The following is a 22,723-nucleotide window of genomic DNA, read 5'->3' as shown; positions in this document are numbered from 1 at the left end:
GGCAAGACTTGTGCAGCAGACCCTTCACCATCTATCACCATAGTTACCCAGTGGCCAGTCAGCGACATGTAACGTCCCTGTCCATGCTTACTGGTCCAAGTATCGGTGGTGAAATGCACCCGTTCACACACAGAGTTTCTCAAGGAAGCGGTGATGTTGTGTGTGACATGCTGGTGTAGCGCGGGCACACCTTTCTTAGAGAAGTAGTGGCGACTAGGCATCTGGTACTGGGGCACAGCGACAGACATAAGGTCTCTAAAATCCTGTGTGTCCACTAGGCGGAAAGGCAGCATTTCGGTAGCCAACAGCTTACAGAGGGATAGAGTCAACCTCTTAGCTTTGTCATGGGTCGCAGGAAGTGGCCTTTTATTTGACCACATCTGAGGGACAGAGATCTGGCTGCTGTGTGTAGACGGTGTTGAGTAGGGTGTCCCTGGAAAAATGCAGGTTTGTGAGGAAAGTGCAGGCGGAGACATGATGTTGCCTTCATCCAACGTTGGTGCTATCGATGTTTGAGAGAGCTGTACACAATCACTTGTTTCCCCTTCCAAACCAACTGACGACCTACCAAGCAAACTGCCTGTTGTGGTTACAGTGGTGGAAGTTGTGGGTGGAAAAACAGGTGTGACAGCTGTCCCCACAGTCCTAGAAGATGACGAGCGCGCGGATGCACTGGAAGGGGCAGGCGGTGGATGGTTGGCTCCGCTAGGCCGCATTGCAGCACGGTGAGCTTTCCACCAGGCCATATATTATTTATTCATGTAACGATTCATGGAAGAAGTTGTCAAACTGCTGAGGTTTTGACATCTACTAAGATAACCATGCCAAATGTTACAGATCACATAATTTGGGCGATCTTCTTTTATGTCAAAAAAGGACCAGGCTAGGCAAGGCTTAGAGGCCATGCGACCTGTTGATCCACCCCGAATAATGCTCAGAGGCAGAGTGGTGGCTGAGGATGCAGTTGTAGACGTGCTACCAGTGCTCCGACTGTGTCCAGGAAGGCGCAAGGTTACTTCGACGTCGGTTGCATCCTCCTCCACCGCCTCTGTTGACCTCCTCGAGTGTCTGACTGTGGGTTGACAGTAGGTGGGATCTAGAACTTCATCATCAATTGTTGTGTTTGCACTCCCCTCCCCCTCAGACCGAGCCTCTTCTTGCCCTGACCGAATATTTAAGTTGTCATCCCAATCGGGTATCTGCGTCTCATCTTCATCAGTATGTTCCTCATTGTCTATAACCACAGTTGTTGGAAAGGCAGCATTTTGGTAGCCAACAGTTTGCAGATGATGAAAGTCAACCTCCAAGCCATGTCATGCCCTTCTAAAAGCATGTAAAACACAGCGAGGGGACTCCAACCACAGTCTCCCTCGTTTCCACTAACTGGGCCACACACACCCCACTTGACTGGCATCGGTTGAGCCCCCTTTTGAAAAAGAAAAAGATGCTTTGCATGAAGCACTCTCAAAAATACGCGTGCCTTTCCCGTCCCCTGGCTGACCCAGGGGAAGAAAAGTCCTCTGAGAGCCATGACTTGTTCATCTTGGTTCTTTTAGAGACACAGCGAGGGGACTCCAACCACAGTCTCCCTCGTTTCCACTGACTGGGCCACACACACCCCTCTTGACTGACATCAGTTGATGCCCCTTTTCAAAATGAAAAAGATGCTTTGCTTGAAGCACTCTCAAAAATACGCGTGCCTTTCCCGTCCCCTTGCTGACCCAGGGGAAGAAACGTCCTCTGAGAGCCATGACTTGTTCATCTTGGTTCTTTTCGGAAACACAGCGAGGGGACTCCAACCACAGTCTCCTTCATTGCCACTAATTGGGCCACACACACCCCACTTGACTGGCATCGGTTGAGCCCCCTTTTGAAAAAGAAAAAGATGCTTTGCATGAAGCACTCTCAAAAATACGCGTGCCTTTCCCGTCCCCTGGCTGACCCAGGGGAAGAAACGTCCTCTGAGAGCCATGACTTGTTCATCTTGGTTCTTTTCGGAAACACAGCGAGGGGACTCCAACCACAGTCTCCCTCATTGCCACTAATTGGGCCACACACACCCCACTTGACTGGCATCGGTTGAGCCCCCTTTTGAAAAAGAAAAAGATGCTTTGCATGAAGCACTCTCAAAAATACGCGTGCCTTTCCCGTCCCCTGGCTGACCCAGGGGAAGAAAAGTCCTCTGAGAGCCATGATTTGTTCATTTTGGTTCTTTTAGAAACACAGCGAGGGGACTCCAACCACAGTCTCCCTCGTTGCCACTAATTGGGCCACACACACCCCACTTGACTGACATCAGTTGATGCCCCTTTTCAAAATGAAAAAGATGCTTTGCATGAAGCACTCTCAAAAATACGCGTGCCTTTCCCGTCCCCTGGCTGACCCAGGGGAAGAAACGTCCTCTGAGAGCCATGACTTGTTCATCTTGGTTCTTTTCGGAAACACAGCGAGGGGACTCCAACCACAGTCTCCCTCATTGCCACTAATTGGGCCACACACACCCCACTTGACTGGCATCGGTTGAGCCCCCTTATGAAAAAGAAAAAGATGCTTTGCATGAAGCACTCTCAAAAATACGCGTGCCTTTCCCGTCCCCTGGCTGACCCAGGGGAAGAAACGTCCTCTGAGAGCCATGACTTGTTCATCTTGGTTCTTTTCGGAAACACAGCGAGGGGACTCCAACCACAGTCTCCCTCGTTGCCACTAATTGGGCCACACACACCCCACTTGACTGACATCAGTTGATGCCCCTTTTCAAAATGAAAAAGATGCTTTGCATGAAGCACTCTCAAAAATACGCGTGCCTTTCCCGTCCCCTGGCTGACCCAGGGGAAGAAACGTCCTCTGAGAGCCATGACTTGTTCATCTTGGTTCTTTTCGGAAACACAGCGAGGGGACTCCAACCACAGTCTCCCTCATTGCCACTAATTGGGCCACACACACCCCACTTGACTGGCATCGGTTGAGCCCCCTTTTGAAAAAGAAAAAGATGCTTTGCATGAAGCACTCTCAAAAATACGCGTGCCTTTCCCGTCCCCTGGCTGACCCAGGGGAAGAAACGTCCTCTGAGAGCCATGACTTGTTCATCTTGGTTCTTTTCGGAAACACAGCGAGGGGACTCCAACCACAGTCTCCCTCATTGCCACTAATTGGGCCACACACACCCCACTTGACTGGCATCGGTTGAGCCCCCTTTTGAAAAAGAAAAAGATGCTTTGCATGAAGCACTCTCAAAAATACGCGTGCCTTTCCCGTCCCCTGGCTGACCCAGGGGAAGAAAAGTCCTCTGAGAGCCATGACTTGTTCATCTTGGTTCTTTTAGAGACACAGCGAGGGGACTCCAACCACAGTCTCCCTCGTTTCCACTAACAGGGCCACACACACCCCTCTTGACTGACATCAGTTGATGCCCCTTTTCAAAAAGAAAAAGATGCTTTGCATGAAGCACTCTCAAAAATACGTGTGCCTTTCCCGTCCCCTGGCTGACCCAGGGGAAGAAACGTCCTCTGAGAGCCATGACTTGTTCATCTTGGTTCTTTTCGGAAACACAGCGAGGGGACTCCAACCACAGTCTCCCTCATTGCCACTAATTGGGCCACACACACCCCACTTGACTGGCATCGGTTTAGCCCCCTTTTCAAGATGAAAAAGATGCTTTGCATGAAGCACTCTCAAAAATACGCGTGCCTTTCCCGTCCCCTGGCTGACCCAGGGGAAGAAAAGTCCTCTGAGAGCCATGACTTGTTCATCTTGGTTCTTTTAGAGACACAGCGAGGGGACTCCAACCACAGTCTCCCTCGTTTCCACTAACTGGGCCACACACACCCCTCTTGACTGACATCAGTTGATGCCCCTTTTCAAAATGAAAAAGATGCTTTGCATGAAGCACTCTCAAAAATACGCGTGCCTTTCCCATCCCCTGGCTGACCCAGGGGAAGAAAAGTCCTCTGAGAGCCATGACTTGTTCATCTTGGTTCTTTTAGAGACACAGCGAGGGGACTCCAACCACAGTCTCCCTCGTTTCCACTAACTGGGCCACACACACCCCACTTGACTGGCATCGGTTGAGCCCCCTTTTGAAAAAGAAAAAGATGCTTTGCATGAAGCACTCTCAAAAATACGCGTGCCTTTCCCGTCCCCTGGCTGACCCAGGGGAAGAAAAGTCCTCTGAGAGCCATGATTTGTTCATTTTGGTTCTTTTAGAAACACAGCGAGGGGACTCCAACCACAGTCTCCCTCGTTGCCACTAATTGGGCCACACACACCCCTCTTGACTGACATTAGTTGATGCCCCTTTTCAAAATGAAAAAGATGCTTTGCATGAAGCACTCTCAAAAATACGCGTGCCTTTCGCCTCCCCTGGCTGACCCAGGGGAAGAAAAGTCCTCTGAGAGCCATGTCCACATTGTCAGTGGACAGACGCGTGTGCTTATCTGTCAGCAGACCCCAGCAGCACTGAAGAAAGGTTCCGAGAGAACGCTGGCTGCAGGACACGACAAGATCCCCAAGACGTACGTGGCAAGCTCAGGCAATTTATCCAGATTGGAAGCCTAAAATGAGCAGGGCTCAAGTTGCACAGTAATGGCATCGATGTTTCCTTGCACATACTCATATAGCTGTGTCTCCTCCTCTTTTTCTTTGTCCAGCTCTTTTGTTTTTGCATAAGTATATGTCCTTGTCACTTTCCCATGTGTTGTGAATTGTTTGTCACCTTTTGGACACCTTTGAGGGTGTTTTCTAGGTGTTTTTCTGTGTTTGTGATTGCCTGCTATTGTTTCCTATGCAGTTCGAGTTCGCTTCGTCGAACGTTCGACGAGCCGAACTCGAACGGGACCTCCGTTCGGCGAACCGGCCTCGAGCCGAACCGGGAGCGGTTCGCTCATCTCTAGTTGTTACCTGCTCATGAATGCTCAGCATCATAAAGGGAGAAGTGTGAACTCTGATAACACTCACTTGGACATTACATTGTAAGTCCAGTTTAACATGAAAAAGTTAATGAAAGGTCCTCTTTAAGACTTTTTTTTAGCCAATATATTAAAATTCTTTATGATCTTCTGGGTAACTAGGGGGTTTATGTCTTACAACTCCCCTATGGATACTGTCTTTGAATAGTCTGTTTCTCATGCCAATTTCACAAAATATGAACTTAAAGGAAGTCTCTGACTAGTTTAACTCTGTAAATCGGACAGTGTTTAAAACTTTAACTTGTGTTTGCACATACATTTGTGAAAGGTTTTAGCAAAAGCAATACTGACAAAGTGAAATATCAATTCATGGAGCTCTATAACCAGAAGTGAATGATGGACATTCCCTAATGCAGATGTGACATCGGCTTTCTACATTAAATGTTCCATAAACTCTCCTGTCTAATTATGACTGACAGCTGTAGTCTTTATCCAAGATCTAAGCACAACGTTTGGGATCTGCCTTCCCCAAAGACTGGGATTATTTATGCTCTGACTCCTAACTCAGATCTACTGTGTATAACCTTCTCAAACCTCCATGATGCTAAAGCACTGTAAAGTAAGATATAGTGATGAAAAAAACATGGTCAGTGTTTCTACCTATGTTAAGAACAGAAGTATATGATTTTTTTGAAGCAGCTGCACAGTCTATACAGCAGCAATGAAAATTGTTTAGAAAGTTTTTTCATTTTGCACCAGGGAAGCAATTCAACAATTTAAATGAGTGCAAAAGAGTCCCTTATATGGATCGGTTTAAGTAATAATAGTAGAAAAAAAAATCAAGAAACTTTCTAAATTACTTCTTCTCCAGGTACTTTGTCTTTTATATTTTACTGTTGTCCATGCCTTGATTTCATGCCACAGCGGCAGGTTTAAGAAAGGTACAAATGCATAGTTCTTCCAAACAGTGGATAACTTAAAGCTCATGGGTCCCATTGGAAAAGCTCCAATGGAGCTCCACGTTTTTACCAGTCTTCAATATCATTGGTCTTTTCATATAGGTCAAAAGGACCATCTTATGCTTTAGGGACAAGAGCAATTGCAACCCCTGCAGCTATTGTAGTTATAACCCTGCTTCCAAGTGTTTCCAACTGGGATTTTTATCCACTTTCCAGCCGTATAGCTAGTTATAGAATGGTGCCGGTAAAGCATAATAGTCCAGCAGCAGTTTTATAGAACTGCTCAAAGTTCACCAACAATGAGGACATGGGAGCCAAGCGGATCTCAGCTGGTTATCATGATAGCAATGCGTCTGATACAGCATAAGTAAGTTTACATTATGTAGTGGCATCATAAGTATGAAAGTTCAGGCTAGTGGTGTGACATTGCTGCTGGCCTAAACTGTCACTCAAGCAGAAGTCCAACCCACTCAGCAATCAGCGTAGGAGTGCACTCATGAATAGGGAACAAAAAGCAACCCTTTAATGGTGTATCAGGTACAGGCAAAATTGTGGGTCATCAGGAAGATAACAGACCATGCTTGATAGGTTACAACAGTACTTAATAAGGAAAATATATCAAGACTTGTAATCTGTCAAAATGCAGTCTTGAATAGATGCATTCAGTTTTGTTACATAAAAATGGTGGTACTAGAAAGCAAATATAGAAAGATAGATAATTTTCATACTAAAAGAACTTTCTTGTATATGTCTTCATTTTAAGTCTACTAGAAAATATTACTTCCCTAAAATGTATTTTAAATGTTAAAATGGGTATTTATTTTTCTTAGGTTATTTTCAAGTCTCAGCATCATCACAGAGCTAACACATCCAGCAAATATGAGATTCATGCAGTTTAGGGCAAAGGACTGTTATTCTTTAGCTCTCTCTAAACTTGAGAAGGTAAGTGAAAAAACATAACATTACTGGTATTGAAAGAGTTGTATATATGAGAGAATGTTCTCAAGCATCTTTAGTACAAACATGATGTTATATTTATCAAGTACTTTGTGTTCTGTGGACTCAATCTGCAAACATTTATATCTATGTCATGTAACTTAATGGTTACCATAATACAGTAGAATCCTTTATTCTGAATAAAAGGCATTGTTATGGTCATGTCTGGGAGATGTCTTTTCTCTAAACCATAATCTTTTTGGCATTGGTTGCACTGGGTTGTAGAGTATTAAAAATCCCCTGGTCTTCATTATTAACCCATGTTTTGAGGTATACACTTCGCTGCAAGAAGATTGCCAAATGGTGGTCCCTAGAATAGACATGAATTAGTATAGGTGGTAGCAATAATGCAGGAGTAGAGTAATTAGGAAGGGAGACAAAAGCATTCCCCTGAAGAGCATACAGACTAGAATATGTCAGAGGAAGACAGTCACTGCCAAGAGTTGGACACTTCATACTAGTCAGGAAATAACTGTAAGAATTAGACTAATAAATAGCAATCTAGATTGCTGAGCAACTGGATGTGGTCTTCAGACAAAGCCAAAGAGCTTAAAAGGTGAGTCACAAAGAACATAGATTAAGAGTGTGTGACTAAGGGGTGCTTCACACACAGCGAGCTCGCTGCCGAGATCGCTGCTGAGTCACGCTTTTTGTGACGCAGCAGTGACCTCATTAGCGATCTCGCTGTGTGTGACACTGAGCAGCGATCTGGCCCCTGCTGTGAGATCGCTGCTCGTTACACACAGCCCTGGTTCGTTTTCTTCAAAGGCGCTCTCCCCCTGTGACACACAGATCGCTGTGTGTGACAGCGAGAGAGCGACAAATGAAGCGAGCAGGGAGCAGGAGCCGGCGTCTGGCAGCTGCGGTAAGCTGTAACCAGGGTAAACATCGGGTAACCAAGGTGGTTACCCGATATTTACCTTAGTTACCAGCCTCTGCAGCTCTCACGCTGCCTGCGCTGCCGGCTCCTGCTCTCTGCACATGTAGCTGCATTACACATCGGGTTAATTAACCCGATGTGTACTGTAGCTAGGAGAGCAAGGAGCCAGCGCTCAGTGTGCGCGGCTCCCTGCTCCCTGCACACACAGCTATTGCGGTGTGCGCTGGTAACTAATGTAAACATCGGGTAACCATACCCGATGTTTACCTTAGTTACCAGTGTCCGCAGCTTCCAGACGCCGGCTCCGTGCAAGCGCAGCGTCGCTTGCACGTCGCTGCTGGCTGGGGGCTGTTCACTGGTCGCTGGTGAGATCTGCCTGTTTGACAGCTCACCAGCGACCATGTAGCGATGCAGCAGCGATCCTGACCAGGTCACATTGCTGTTCGGATCGCTGCTGCATTGCTAAAGTGTGAAGGTACCCTTAGACCAAGTACAGACTGTGATATTCAGATTGTCATTGGGTCTCCTTGCCTAATCCTCAATATGCCAATGAGACTGTTGAGTTGGGCGACAAGATTAGTGACTAGGCCAGTCTGGACATGATGTCACAGTAGTTTCTCTATTTTTGGAGACTAGTGACAATTTCAGGGTTTGAAAACCTAATTTCCATCTTGTACTCTATATTTTATCATGGTTTCATTTCTCTAGGTGCTTAAACAGTTAATGTCAGTTTTACTGCTTGCAGCTTCCCTCTAGTGCATGTAACCTGCAACTGCTTTGTAGCCATGCCCCTTTGTATTTAAGTAGAGGGGCTTCCCAGCAATCCTTGCTGATGATACAAAACCATTTGTATTCTAGTTGCCAGGCTGGAAGGAGCTGCTGTGGCTTTGTCCTGATATCATATCTTCTCCATTTTGGTTGTTTGTTCCCTGTCTGTCTCACCTACCCTCTTGTCTTATTACTTCAGTGGTGGGTCTAGTCAACTTCACCTGCCTCTCACTAGTAAGGGCATCTATAAGATCTCCCAGGGTCTCAGGTTCCTGCTCGGCTACAGTTGCAGAGACATTATAGGGACTGGCTAGGAGAGTACGGACAGCTACAGGTGAGGGTAGGAGGTGTCCCATCTTGTAGTTGCATTCCAAAATTTTTGTGGTGTATAGTGGATGTTTTTTTGTTGTGCATCAGACACCAGTTGGTCTGAATGTGCTCGCCATGCCTGGGGCACAACACATGGTCTTTCTATACTCTGATTGAGAATGTCAAACTTGTAAAACCTTCCTAAGAGAGAATATAGACTTAGGATGTATGCAACTATTTGTTTTACTACTCATATGTATGTATGTAATGAAAAAAAGCATCTTTACACATTCTCGCATAAAAATATCCTACTGTATTTTGTATACAGCTCCCACTATAGACCTATTCATCTCTATAGACAAAAAACTATAAAGTATATATAAAAACAAACTCCTTGCAGATCCCTCAGTTAACCTCATTTTACTTTGTGAGTTTGTAAGAGAGTGAATTGCTGGAGAGCAGACATGGCAGCAAGATGAGATTTCACATAGTTTGTTTGCCGTCATGGCTGCAAAGGAGCTGTATACACAAGATGGTATAACTGTTTTTCTCAGTGATGTTCACAAAGTTGTCTCAGTTTTATGTTTTTTAACGCACTGAAGAAATAAAAAATGGAGTTGCATAATTATGCATTACCTTTAAAACAAAAGAGAGCTCCAATATGGCGAGTCCCACCCTGAGGACGTTTAGATCAGATTTATGGGCCATATACAACCTCTTCAATAATTGCTTTTGTTCCTTAAAATGCAGCTTCAATAGGCAATAGTTTAATTGTTGGTCTTAGAAATGAATTCAGCTATAAAACAAGCTGTTTATGAAGCAGCAGTATGTGAATTAGTTCATCAAATATTAACGAGAGGCCATATACTAGTTTTTTTTTCACTATTCTCAACCACATCTTTGATTTACAAGCAATTAAACTGGTTTGAAGGCGATCTAAATTTGTCTAATTAATTATTTATCCAAATGTGTAATGAAATAGCGAGATGGCTAATGGACTGGAGAGTTTAACATTTATTATCCCATCTGTTGCTTGATGTCAAGATGCTTTTGGTGAAAATCAGCAGCAGATGAATCACCTTGAAGGTCTAGTAATTTCCGGCTTTAAATTACAGCTAAAAATTGAAGTCACTGGCATTAAACAACACAGCTGACGTTTTCGCATGACTTGTGGGATTTTGTGATAATGGAATGTAAACAAGATTGATATGTCAAATATTTAATGGCTTCATTGTACTATATGAGGGATAGTTACTGTTTACCACTGTCCATTTAGGTACGGTATTATAAATCTTCTCAAATAAAGCATATACATATAATATGTGCTGTGCTGTTTAGTGTTATAAACTGTTTGCAACACAGGTCAAAACTTTTGTAATTAGCTTTATTATACATTACCCTACACTTCTCTTTATCTCAGTAGTCATTACATGAGTTGTTTTTGCTGTACTTTCAGTGATGTTTCACTTGAGAGGACTTTCAAACATGATGCCACAGGAAGCTGGAGCTGCACTTACTTCCTTGTAGCATATATCGTCCCTCCTTGAACAAGATGTCAATAGTATGAATCGCTGCAGTTTCTTACTACAATTTCTTGCATCGCTGTCTCTAAAAACATCCTGGATCCATATTGATAGACACTGTGGGAGATGGGAGTGCAGCACCAACATTCACTGCTTCTATCATTGCCTCTGATGATTATTCATTTGAGGGCAGTGTTAAATGCTGTGGGGCAGTGCAGGTTTCACTCACTGCTTCTATGTTCACACTCTGGTGAGCACTTATTTCTTAGAACCTATGGCACAGAAATAGAATTAAAGATTCGGCTATGCATTCACATCTCCTATAGTGTCTATCAACATGTATCCACAATATCAGAGGGAAACTGAAACTGTACTAACTGTAATGCTGTCACAGGATGGGTGATACATGCTGCAGGGAGTGAGTGCAGCCCCAGCCTCCTGAGATGTCATGTTTGTGGCAACTCAATTGTAACATCACAGCAAGTGCAGTAAATAAATAAATGTAGGGATTAGCTAGATATGGAAGAGTGTAGGGTATTATGTAATAAAGAATATTGTAAAAGTGAGTTAGGGTGTAAGGATAGATATTTAGAAAATATATTATAGATGCAGGACAAAATCTGTTTAGTAATTAATTAGTTTAGCCCTATGGGGAGATTTAACATTCTAGTTTTCTAAAAAGTCACAAATGATGGATTATACAATAATTTGCATGTTTTCCCTTTTCCACTACATTTTGACCTGTTCTAAATAGTAAGCAGAGTTTAACTGAAGGGCCTGAGTCACATGCAGTCAGACAAATTTACGAAATCTACATCAGAAGTTGGAAGGTGTTGATTTGACTTTTAGAAAACGCTCCTTTGGGGAGTTTTTGGAACATTTTTTTTTCGATACTTGAGGTGATTTTGAAGATATTTTGAATTGTTTTAGAACATTTTTTTTTTTTTAAATCTTTTTTTGCAGGGTTCTCATTTGACAGTGCCCTGTGGATGGTGCATTGCATCAGGAAACTGTTAAAAGAAATGACACATACTTTCTTATTTGTGATCAGGCATTTTTTAAAAAATGAAGTGAAAAAAAAAATGTTTGGAAAGAAGATTGATTATTTAAATAGAAACGTGGTTTTAAAATGGAAATTAACAGGTAGTGTCTTTAAATCATTTTAAAGTGATGTTCAGGTTTATTTTATTTTTTATCAAGCTGACCTTCAAAAAATGCTGTTTGCACATACTAAATATATCAAACACTCTGGCTATTTGCACACTGAGCCTATTTGCTGAGTTTCTTAAATAAACTGAGCAGAAAATCACGCTTTTCAAGCATTTTGAGTTTTTTAGTAAGTATATGCGCGCTGCCTTTTTTGGGGGTGGAGATTTGGAAGAGAAAAAATGAGCAGAAACTTTCCAAATCCTACTGAAAAAAAAACAAAACTCCTCAATAAAACTTTGCGCTTGTGCTTAGTTTCATCTCAGAAAACTCTGCAAAAAGACTCTGTGTGCCTTGAGGAGGATTTGGAGTGTCTCCGCTCAGGGCCACAAACAGGGTATTAGTGCCTTTAATGATGGGGCCCAGTGAAGAGGGGGGGGCCTGGCCAGGGTACTTACTTTTCAATATTAAGCCCGGGCTGGGTCTCCCTCTTCACAGGGCCCCAGTCACAGCTACACTACCTCATGACTAATTTGCATGTGATGCGTTTCAGATGCCTTGCAAGCAAATTAGCCATGTGGTGGAACAAGGGTCAGTGGAGAGAGCAAGGCACTGACTCATCATCCCACTGCCCAGCATGCAGCAGCATGATGAGGTCATCAAGCTGCAACTTTACTACAGTATTGCAGTCAACGCAAAGCTGCAGAGATGGCAATGACACGGCAGCCTGTGCATAAAGGTAAGCTCTCATTGAGCTGAAGACAGGAGCAGGACAATCATTGGAGGTGGGGGGGAACCTGTTGACCCCAGTCCATACTTTGCTTCTGCTGGATATGCATCCGAGGATGCACATACATCTGATAGCATCAGGGCACAGAGAGAACCGCATGCAACATGGGAGCCGGGGAGGGGGAGTAAAATGTTGTTTTTTTTTCTTTTTGCGGTGGATATATATACCAGGAAGAGCCCAGAAGGGGACATATATACCAGGAGAAGGATATATGTGCCTGAAGGGGCTCAAAATGTTTACATATATCAGGAGGGGACAGATATGCCAGCAGGGGGCTAGGAAGGGGACATATATACCTGGAAGGTTCCAGAAGGGGGACATATATACTAGGAGGAGGACATATATACTATGAGGGGGAAAATAAACCAGGATGGGGACCTGTATGCCAGCATGGACCCAGGAAGAGGACATGTATACCAGGAGAAGGACATATATACCAGGAAGGGGACACATAAACCAGGACGATATAAAAAAGAAAAAGTTTTTCCAGCTTACCCAATATATTGTTGGATCAAGCTGCTATGATTATAGAGGCTCTTAGCACGGGTATATGGTAGAAGCTCTTACCAGCACAAATAGAAGAGATGAATCCAGCGAGCCAAAGTTGTAGTAGATAAAAAGTTTTTTTAGTCTTTATTTCAATCATATTAAAAAAAGTCTTTGTCCATAGCAATGATTAAGGTTTAGCCGAAACGCGTCTTGCCGTGCGCCAGCAGTAACTTTTCCTACCTCTATCTGTCATCATTTATGCTGCTATGGACAAAGACTTTTTTTAATATGATTGAAATAAAGACTAAAGAAACTTTTTATCTACTACAACTTTGGCTCGCTGGATTCATCTCTTATAAACCAGGACGGGGACATATATGCCAGGAGGGAGACATATACACCAGGATGAGGATAACTAAACCATTATGGGGATATTTGTACCAGGAGAGGACAAGGAAGGGGAATATACAGTTAGGTCCAGAAATATTTGGACAGTGACACAATTTTTCGCGAGTTGGGCTCTGCATGCCACCACAATGGATTTGAAATGAAACCTCTACAACAGAATTCAAGTGCAGATTGTAACGTTTAATTTGAAGGTTTGAACAAAAATATATGATAGAAATTGTAGGAATTGTACACATTTCTTTACAAACACTCCACATTTTAGGAGGTAAAAAGTAATTAAACAAATAAACCAAACCCAAACAATATATTTTTATTTTCAATATTTTGTTGCGAATCCTTTGGAGGCAATCACTGCCTTAAGTCTGGAACCCATGGACATCACCAAACGCTGGGTTTCCTCCTTCTTAATGCTTTGCCAGGCCTTTACAGCCGCAGCCTTCAGGTCTTGCTTGTTTGTGGGTCTTTCCGTCTTAAGTCTGGATTTGAGCAAGTGAAATGCATGCTCAATTGGGTTAAGATCTGGTGATTGACTTGGCCATTGCAGAATGTTCCACTTTTTTGCACTCATGAACTCCTGGGTAGCTTTGGCTGTATGCTTGGGGTCATTGTCCATCTGTACTATGAAGCGCCATCCGATCAACTTTGCGGCATTTGGCTGAATCTGGGCTGAAAGTATATCCCGGTACACTTCAGAATTCATCCGGCTACTCTTGTCTGCTGTTATGTCATCAATAAACACAAGTGACCCAGTGCCATTGAAAGCCATGCATGCCCATGCCATCACGTTGCCTCCACCATGTTTTACAGAGGATGTGGTGTGCCTTGGATCATGTGCCGTTCCCTTTCTTCTCCAAACTTTTTTCTTCCCATCATTCTGGTACAGGTTGATCTTTGTCTCATCTGTCCATAGAATACTTTTCCAGAACTGAGCTGGCTTCATGAGGTGTTTTTCAGCAAATTTAACTCTGGCCTGTCTATTTTTGGAATTGATGAATGGTTTGCATCTAGATGTGAACCCTTTGTATTTACTTTCATGGAGTCTTCTCTTTACTGTTGACTTAGAGACAGATACACCTACTTCACTGAGAGTGTTCTGGACTTCAGTTGATGTTGTGAACGGGTTCTTCTTCACCAAAAAAAGTATGCAGCGATCATCCACCACTGTTGTCATCCGTGGACGCCCAGGCCTTTTTGAGTTCCCAAGCTCACCAGTCAATTCCTTTTTTCTCAGAATGTATCCGACTGTTGATTTTGCTACTCCAAGCATGTCTGCTATCTCTCTGATGGATTTTTCATTTTTTTCAGCCTCAGGATGTTCTGCTTCACCTCAATTGAGAGTTCCTTAGACCGCATGTTGTCTGGTCACAGCAACAGCTTCCAAATGCAAAACCACACACCTGTAATCAACCCCAGACCTTTTAACTACTTCATTGATTACAGGTTAACGAGGGAGACGCCTTCAGAGTTAATTGCAGCCCTTAGAGTCCCTTGTCCAATTTCTTTTGGTCCCTTGAAAAAGAGGAGGCTATGCATTACAGAGCTATGATTCCTAAACCCTTTCTCCGATTTGGATGTGAAAACTCTCATATTGCAGCTGGGAGTGTGCACTTTCAGCCCATATTATATATATAATTGTATTTCTGAACATGTTCTTGTAAACAGCTAAAATAACAATACTTGTGTCACTGTCCAAATATTTCTGGACCTAACTGTATATATATATATATATATATATATATATATATATATATATTGTGAGACTGTGACCGGGGTTATCTATGACGGGCGGTATGTCTCGCCCCGGTTGTGCTCACTCCATGATAGAAAGCAACTCCACTCCAGGGTTAATGCTGTTTTCCCTACAGGCTGATAGAAGGGTTAAAAGGAAACAGGAACAAGGGCGGGGGGTGCCGGGTGTGAGCGAGTGAACACAACTCCCTGAGTTTTCTGCCAGAGAGGCACATGTGTACTGTTGTGGACTTTTGTTTGAATATTAAACCGTGTGCTGTGAACCTTGGTGCCTGGATCCCGTGTCTTCTGCTGCGCAGCCGACCACGCTACCTCACATATGGTGGAGAATCGGCGGGCATGCCAGCCCGGTGAGGTGTAGCATCCATCCCTGGTGACCCAGCAGCGCATGTCCTGGATTCGAGCGGCTATACTACAGCCCAAACCCGGCGACGCCATGGAGGACATACTAAAGCAGCTGGCTCAGGCTACTGCACAGCAACAACAGATGAATACACACCTGCTCCGGACGTTGAATCATCAGCAGCAAGCCTTGAAATTGCAGGAACAGAGGCACCAAGAACAGATGGTCCTCCTGGCCAAGTCGATCTGTGCCGGACCGGCAGCAACAACCCCGGGACCGGGTGACGACGGCAGCGTCCGGAAAGCGGTGAGACAGGCGTTACAAAAGATGACCCCGGGGGATGATGTGGAAGCGTTCCTGGCGGTGTTTGAGCGGGTGGCCAAGCGGGAAAAGCTGCCGACCCCCCAGTGGGCTGAGGTATTGTCGCCCTATCTGACGGGGGAGCCCCAAAAAGCGTACCTGGACCTCTGTACCGAGGACGCCATAGAATATGCGTCTTTGAAAGCCGAAATACTGGCTCGGTTGGGGGTGAATACCTATGTACGGGCTCAGCGGGTAAATCAGTGGTTCTATGAGGAAGCCAAACCCGTACGCTCCCAGGCCTATGACTTGTTGCATCTCGTAAAAAAGTGGTTGCAGCCTGACACTCTGAGCCCGGCGCAAATGGTGGAAAGGGTAGTAGTTGATCGTTTTGTGCGCACTTTACCCGTCACCATTCAATGGTGGGTAGGACAGGGCGACCCGAGTACCTTGGACCAATTAGTATCCCTGGTAGAGCGGCATGTGGCTACGCAGGACTTGATACGGGACACTGATACTTTGCGTACCGCCCGTCGGTCCGGCCCCTCCAAGCCTAGGGCCAAGGACCCACCACCGACACCGGTGCAGGAGTCCGCTACCGTCCCGTCTGAGGCCGCGCCCGCCGTCCCTGAGGTCCAGAAGGTTCTGTACCCTAAACGACAACTCGTCAAGGGGGTTTGCTTCCCTATTAGATGTTGGCGGTGCCAGCGGGTGGGACATATGGAAGCCCAGTGTCCACTCACCACGGAGCCCATGGATTGTGGGGCTACCCGGCGGGGTTCAATGTATTCTCAGGTGGTGTGTACCGCTGACCTGGTCTCCCCAGAGACTGAGCCCCACTTATGCCAAATACAGGTGAATGGATGTCCGGTTACAGGCTTGTTGGATTCCGGAAGCTTAGTGACCCTTGTGCGATCAACCCTAAGGGCTAAAGTAAAGGCCACAGGACGTACCGTGGGGGTGGTTTGCATACATGGGGACCACCGAGACTATCCCACGGGGATTGTCACCATCACAGCACCTTGCGGTCAAGTGCAACATGAGGTGGGACTTATTAACACTCTTCCCTATGACGTGATCCTAGGAAGGGATCTGCCCTATTTTTGGACTTTATGGAAAAGACCTCCTAAGTCCCCTCAGATATTGGTCAGTCTGGGACCTGAGCCCTACAATCCTGAATCCGGGACGCCTGCCGTAGGGGTTCCCATGATAGGGACAGAATGTGAACCTGATAGGTCGCCCCTAGAGGTATTGGCAGGAGAGGCTGAGACGGTCGAGCCCATCCCGGAGTTGGAGGCGTCCCCGGATACGTTTGGGACAGCCCAACTCCAGGACCCTACATTAATACATGCCCGGAGTCGGGTGACAGTAATTGACGGGGTCCAATAGAAAAAATAAGCCTGGCTCACTATCTAGTCGGGTGCTCTGGAGAAAAATAAATCTCAGAAACATATATAAAGCTCCGGCACTCCTTAGAAGAAAAAGCAAAAAAGTCTCGGGTGGTGCTGAATACGTTTTTTATTAAATCAAGAATGAAGTCTGTCCCATAACGTTTCGGTCTACATCAGACCTTTATCAAGGGATCTATCAGACTAGAGTACTGTAGAAATGAATATGCACCAACGGATAATAAGCGTAATCATCAGTCGCGTCTGACAGTAGGATAGGATACTGTGATTGTGTAACCCAGGTAGTTTTATCACGTTAATTCATGAGCAATAGGAAGAGACTCGTGTCTTACACCTTGGGGGCAAGATACTGTTTGTACTCTGCGCATGTGCTGGCGGGCAAAGAAAGGAGGAGGGGGAAACCCAATTCTATATGTAGGGTATTAAGCCCAAAGAAGTAGCCTGAATAATCAGGGTTGAAGTCACAATCACAGTCGTTCTTGGTCAGGGGTAAATCCCATATGTTCCCAATCGAGTAATAAGGGATATTATATGGCTGTCATATCGAATGTATGAACTTATTATACTGTGGAAAGGCACAGTGGCAAGTCTTCAATAATATCAGATGAAGAATCATATGTTCTAGGTACTAGGCAACCGTGCCAGCTGCAGGCTTAAACAGGTTAAAAAACCGTGGAGATTCGTCCGGAGAGGGATAGTGGACATGTAGCCGGCATTGGACCGTGCCTGTGTCCTGGTGGATGTGGGTAAGCCGGATACTCTAGTACCTAGAACATATGATTCTTCATCTGATATTATTGAAGACTTGCCACTGTGCCTTTCCACAGTATAATAAGTTCATACATTCGATATGACAGCCATAAAATATCCCTTATTACTCGATTGGGAACATATGGGATTTACCCCTGACCAAGAACGACTGTGATTGTGACTTCAACCCTGATTATTCAGGCTACTTCTTTGGGCTTAATACCCTACATATAGACTTGGGTTTCCCCCTCCTCCTTTCTTTGCCCGCCAGCACATGCGCAGAGTACAAACAGTATCTTGCCCCCAAGGTGTAAGACACGAGTCTCTTCCTATTGCTCATGAATTAACGTGATAAAACTACCTGGGTTACACAATCACAGTATCCTATCCTACTGTCAGACGCGACTGATGATTACGCTTATTATCCGTTGGTGCATATTCATTTCTACAGTACTCTAGTCTGATAGATCCCTTGATAAAGGTCTGATGTAGACCGAAACGTTATGGGACAGACTTCATTCTTGATTTAATAAAAAACGTATTCAGCACCACCCGAGACTTTTTTGCTTTTTCTTCTAAGGAGTGCCGGAGCTTTATATATGTTTCTGAGTAGTTGACGGGGTGGCACAGCTGCCCGGTGCCCAGGTCAGGTACCCCCATTTCGCTCTTAAGCAGGATTTACTCTACCGGGTAGATGAAATACGGGGCGTGGGGGTAGAGCAGTTGGTGGTACCCCAGCCGTATCGCCAGCGGGTCCTCGACTTGGCTCATAAACACCTGATGAGTGGCCACCTAGGGTCAAGAAAACGCAGGAGCGAATATTGCAAAGGTTCTATTGGCCCGGGGTCTTTGGGGAGGTAAAACGGTTCTGCGAAACCTGCCCGGAGTGTCAGCTTACCGCACCCTTGACCCACTTTCGCAGTCCGTTGGTGCCCTTACCCATTATAGAAGTCCCTTTTGAACGGATAGGGATGGATCTGGTGGGGCCCCTCGTAAAGTCTGCTCGAGGACACCAACACATCCTAGTGATTGTTGACTATGCCACCCGGTATCCAGAGGCGATACCTCTCAGACATACTGCGGCGAAGCTTATAGCTCGGGAGTAGTTTGCTGTGTTCTGCCGGGTGGGGTTGCCCAAGGAGATCCTTACGGATCAGGGGACCCCATTCATGTCTAAAGTGACCAAAGAGCTATGCCGGCTACTCCAGATCAAGCAGTTGCGTACGTCTGTGTATCATCCTCAGACGGATGGGTTAGTAGAACGATTCAATAAAACCCTGAAAACCATGCTCAAAAGGGTGATCTCCAAAGACGGGAAAGACTGGGATATGATGCTTCCCTATTTGATGTTTGCCATACGAGAGGTGCCACAGGCATCCACGGGGTTTTCGCCTTTTGAGTTGTTATACGGGCGACATCCCCGAGGATTGTTGGACCTGGCAAAGGAAACATGGGAGCAAGAGCCCACCCCCCATAAAAGTGTGATTGAACACATTTTAGGAATGCAGAACCGCATAAGCGCGGTCATGCCAATTGTGAAGGAGCATTTACAGGAGGCTCAGGCCGCGCAAAGCGGCCGCTACAATAGACAAGCCACCGTGCGGACCTTTAAACCCGGGGATCGGGTGTTGGTATTGATCCCCACGGCGGAGAGTAAATTCCTGGCTCAGTGGCAAGGCCCCTACGAGATAAAGGAAAGAGTCGGGGTGGTCAATTATAAGGTATTGCAGCCCGGTAGGCGGAAACCTGAACAAATATATCATGTCAACCTATTAAAACCGTGGCAGGAACGGGAAAGCCTGATGGTTGATTTTCCCCCATCTCCCTCCTCTTCGGGTCGTCCAAACCCGGCTCCAGCAACTTCCGGAGAGGACGAACCGGAAGTAAGGATTGGAGAAGCCCTCACCAAGCAACAGAGGCGAGAGGCCAGACGGCTGGTTCAGCAGAACCCCGATGTCTTCTCCGAGTTGCCGGGTAGGACCAGTCTGATACGACATGACATTGTCACCGAGCCTCACCTGAAGGTACGCCTGAAGTCATACCGGGTGCCGGAGGCTCGAAGACAAGCCATATCAGAGGAAGTGAAGACAATGCTACGCCTGGGGGTCATCGAAAAATCCCGGAGTGAATGGGCTAGTCCCATTGTCCTAATACTAAAACCCGATGGCTCCGTAAGGTTCTGCAATGACTTTAGGAGATTGAACGAAATATCCAAGTTCGATCTCTACGCCATGCCCCGGGTGGATGAGCTGATTGATAGGCTGGGACAGGCGCGATATTTCACCACGCTCGACCTGACCAAGGGGTACTGGCAGGTGCCACTGACGGAGTCCGCCAAGGAGAAAACCGCTTTTGTTACGCCGGAGGGTCTCTTCCACTATGTTGTCTTGCCTTTTGGGTTACATGGCGCTCCGGCCACGTTCCAGAGGTTGATGGACTTGGTGCTGGAACCCCACCAGGCGTATGCATCAGCGTACCTTGATGACATCATTATTTACAGCTCCGAGTGGCAGACCCACTTGGAACAGGTACAAGCGGTGGTGGACGCGCTTCGAACAGCCGGATTGACAGCCAATCCCAAGAAATGTGTGTTGGGACTCACGGAAGCCCGCTACTTGGGCTACGTGATAGGCCAAGGAGTGATTAAGCCCCAAATTAACAAGGTTGAGGCGATCCAGAAGTGGCCTAGACCCCTGACCACGAAGCAGGTTAGGGCCTTCCTGGGTATCGTGGGGTACTACAGGAGGTTTGTAAAAGATTTTGCGGGACTATCAGCCCCCTTGACGGACCTTCTCAAAGGCAAGAAGTCCGTCATGGTGCGCTGGACTCCGCAGGCCGAGGACTCCTTCCGGGCCCTGAAGGGGGTTCTGTGCGGACAGCCCGTTCTTGTAAACCCTGATTTCCGGAAGGAGTTCATAGTACAGACTGATGCCTCTGAGGTCGGCCTAGGGGCAGTGCTGTCTCAGGTGGTTCAGGGGGAGGAACACACCGTCACCTTCTTAAGTAGGAAGCTCACCCCTCCCGAGCGGAATTATAGCGTAGTGGAGAAGGAGTGCCTGGCGAACAAGTGGGCCTTGGAGTCCCTACGCTATTACCTGCTGGGACGGCAGTTTCGCTTGGTGACGGATCACTCTCCACTGGTCTGGATGAGGTCCGCCAAGGAACGGAATGCCCGGGTTACCCGGTGGTTCCTTTCTCTGCAGAACTTCCGGTTTACGGTTGAACACCGGGCCGGTAGGTTGCTGGGCAGCGCGGATGCCTTGTCCCGCGGCCCGTGTTTGATGGCGGGAGTTCAACCCCGCACGCTTGAACTGAGGGGGGGGGGGGTATGTGAGACTGTGACCGGGGTTATCTATGACGGCCGGTATGTCTCGCCCCGGTTGTGCTCACTCCATGATAGAAAGCAACTCCACTCCAGGGTTAATGCTGTTTTCCCTACAGGCTGATAGAAGGGTTAAAAGGAAACAGGAACAAGGGCGGGGGTGCCGGGTGTGAGGGAGTGAACACAACTCCCTGAGTTTTCTGCCAGAGAGGCACATGTGTACTGTTGTGGACTTTTGTTTGAATATTAAACCGTGTGCTGTGAACCTTGGTGCCTGGATCCCGTGTCTTCTGCTGCACAGCCGACCACGCTACCTCACAATATATATAAATATATATTCTAATATATAAAGCTGAATGTGTGTATGTGTGTGTGTATGTATGTATGTATGTGTGTATGTCCGGGATTGGCATCTGCACCGTTGCACTGCACCACAGCTACAGCACAAAATTTTGCACACTCACACTTCTGGACCCCGAGAGCGTCATAGGCTATGTTTTGAGGGGAAATTTTAACCCCGCTCTTTACAGTTATTCACCAAAAAACCTGCCTCCATTAAAGCGAATGGAGCTAGGAGCCACAGTGCAGCCAGAACTTCAGAAGAATGCGCAGTCCTGCCCTTATATGGAATGTTGGTGTGTCACAATGCAGCCAGGGAAAGAGACAGACAGGGAAAGAGGCAGACACAGACAGGGTAAGAAACAGACATAGACAGGGTAAGAGACAGACACAAAGAGACAGACACAGACAAAGAGATAGACTGACAGGGAAAGAGACAGACAATGAAAGAGAAGGAAAGAGAGAGACAGGTTAAGAGACAGACACAGAGAGGTAAAGAGACAGACACAGACAAAGAGTCAGAGACAGACAGGGAAAGAGAGGGAAAGAGACAGACAGGGAAAGAGGGAAAGAGACACAGGGAAAGAGAGGGAAAGAGACACAGGGAAAGAAAGGGAAAGAGACAGACAGGGAAAGAAAGGGAAAGAGACACAGGGAAAGAGAGGGAAAGAGAGGGAAAGAGACAGACAGGGAAAGTGACAGAGATAGATAGACAGACAGGGAAAGAGATTGAGACAGATGGAGAAAGAGACAGACAGTCATAGACAGACAGGGAAAGAGACAGACAGACAATGAGATAGTGAGAGAGACAGAGATATATACAGAGGGGGAGACAGATATTATAATTACATTTCTATCTATTTGTTTTGTGTTTTTTGTGTGCAGAATACATTTTTGTTAATAATACATTTTATTTTGTTAACAGCAGTTATTAACCTGGGCGAAGCCGTGTAGTACAGCTAGTATATATATAATAAATATCTATATATATATATATATATATATATATATATCTATATATATATATATATATATATATATATATATATCTATAGATATATATATATATATATATATATATATATATCTATAGATATATATATATATATATATATATATACATATATATATGCCAGGAGCACATATATACCAGAGAGAGAACAAATAAACAAGTATGGGTAGAAAAATACCAGGAGGAGGACATCTATAACAGGAGAAGCTCAGGATGGGGACATATCTACCAAAAGGGAACATATGTACGAGGAGGGGTCCAGGATGGGGACATATATGCAAGGAGTGGGACATATATACCAGGAGGGGCCCAGGATGGGGACATGTA

The 22,723-nt window shown here is 45.7% G+C and overlaps 1 protein-coding gene across 4 annotated transcripts in view; it reads left to right on the top strand.

Moving 5' to 3' along the window:
* KCNT2 (potassium sodium-activated channel subfamily T member 2) overlaps positions 1-22,723 on the top strand; it is a 1,626,062-nt gene that overhangs the window by 1,389,871 nt on the left and 213,468 nt on the right. For all 4 annotated transcript variants that reach the window (XM_075322033.1, XM_075322031.1, XM_075322032.1 and 1 more), the window contains exon 22: positions 6,694-6,805. In XM_075322033.1, the coding sequence (XP_075178148.1) occupies positions 6,694-6,805 (112 nt within the window). The remainder of the gene's footprint in view (positions 1-6,693; positions 6,806-22,723) is intronic.

This window comes from Anomaloglossus baeobatrachus, chromosome 8 (genome assembly GCF_048569485.1).
Source record: "Anomaloglossus baeobatrachus isolate aAnoBae1 chromosome 8, aAnoBae1.hap1, whole genome shotgun sequence".
In the NCBI taxonomy this organism is placed as follows: domain Eukaryota; kingdom Metazoa; phylum Chordata; class Amphibia; order Anura; family Aromobatidae; genus Anomaloglossus; species Anomaloglossus baeobatrachus.
This window is presented reverse-complemented; position numbering and strand designations above follow the sequence as displayed.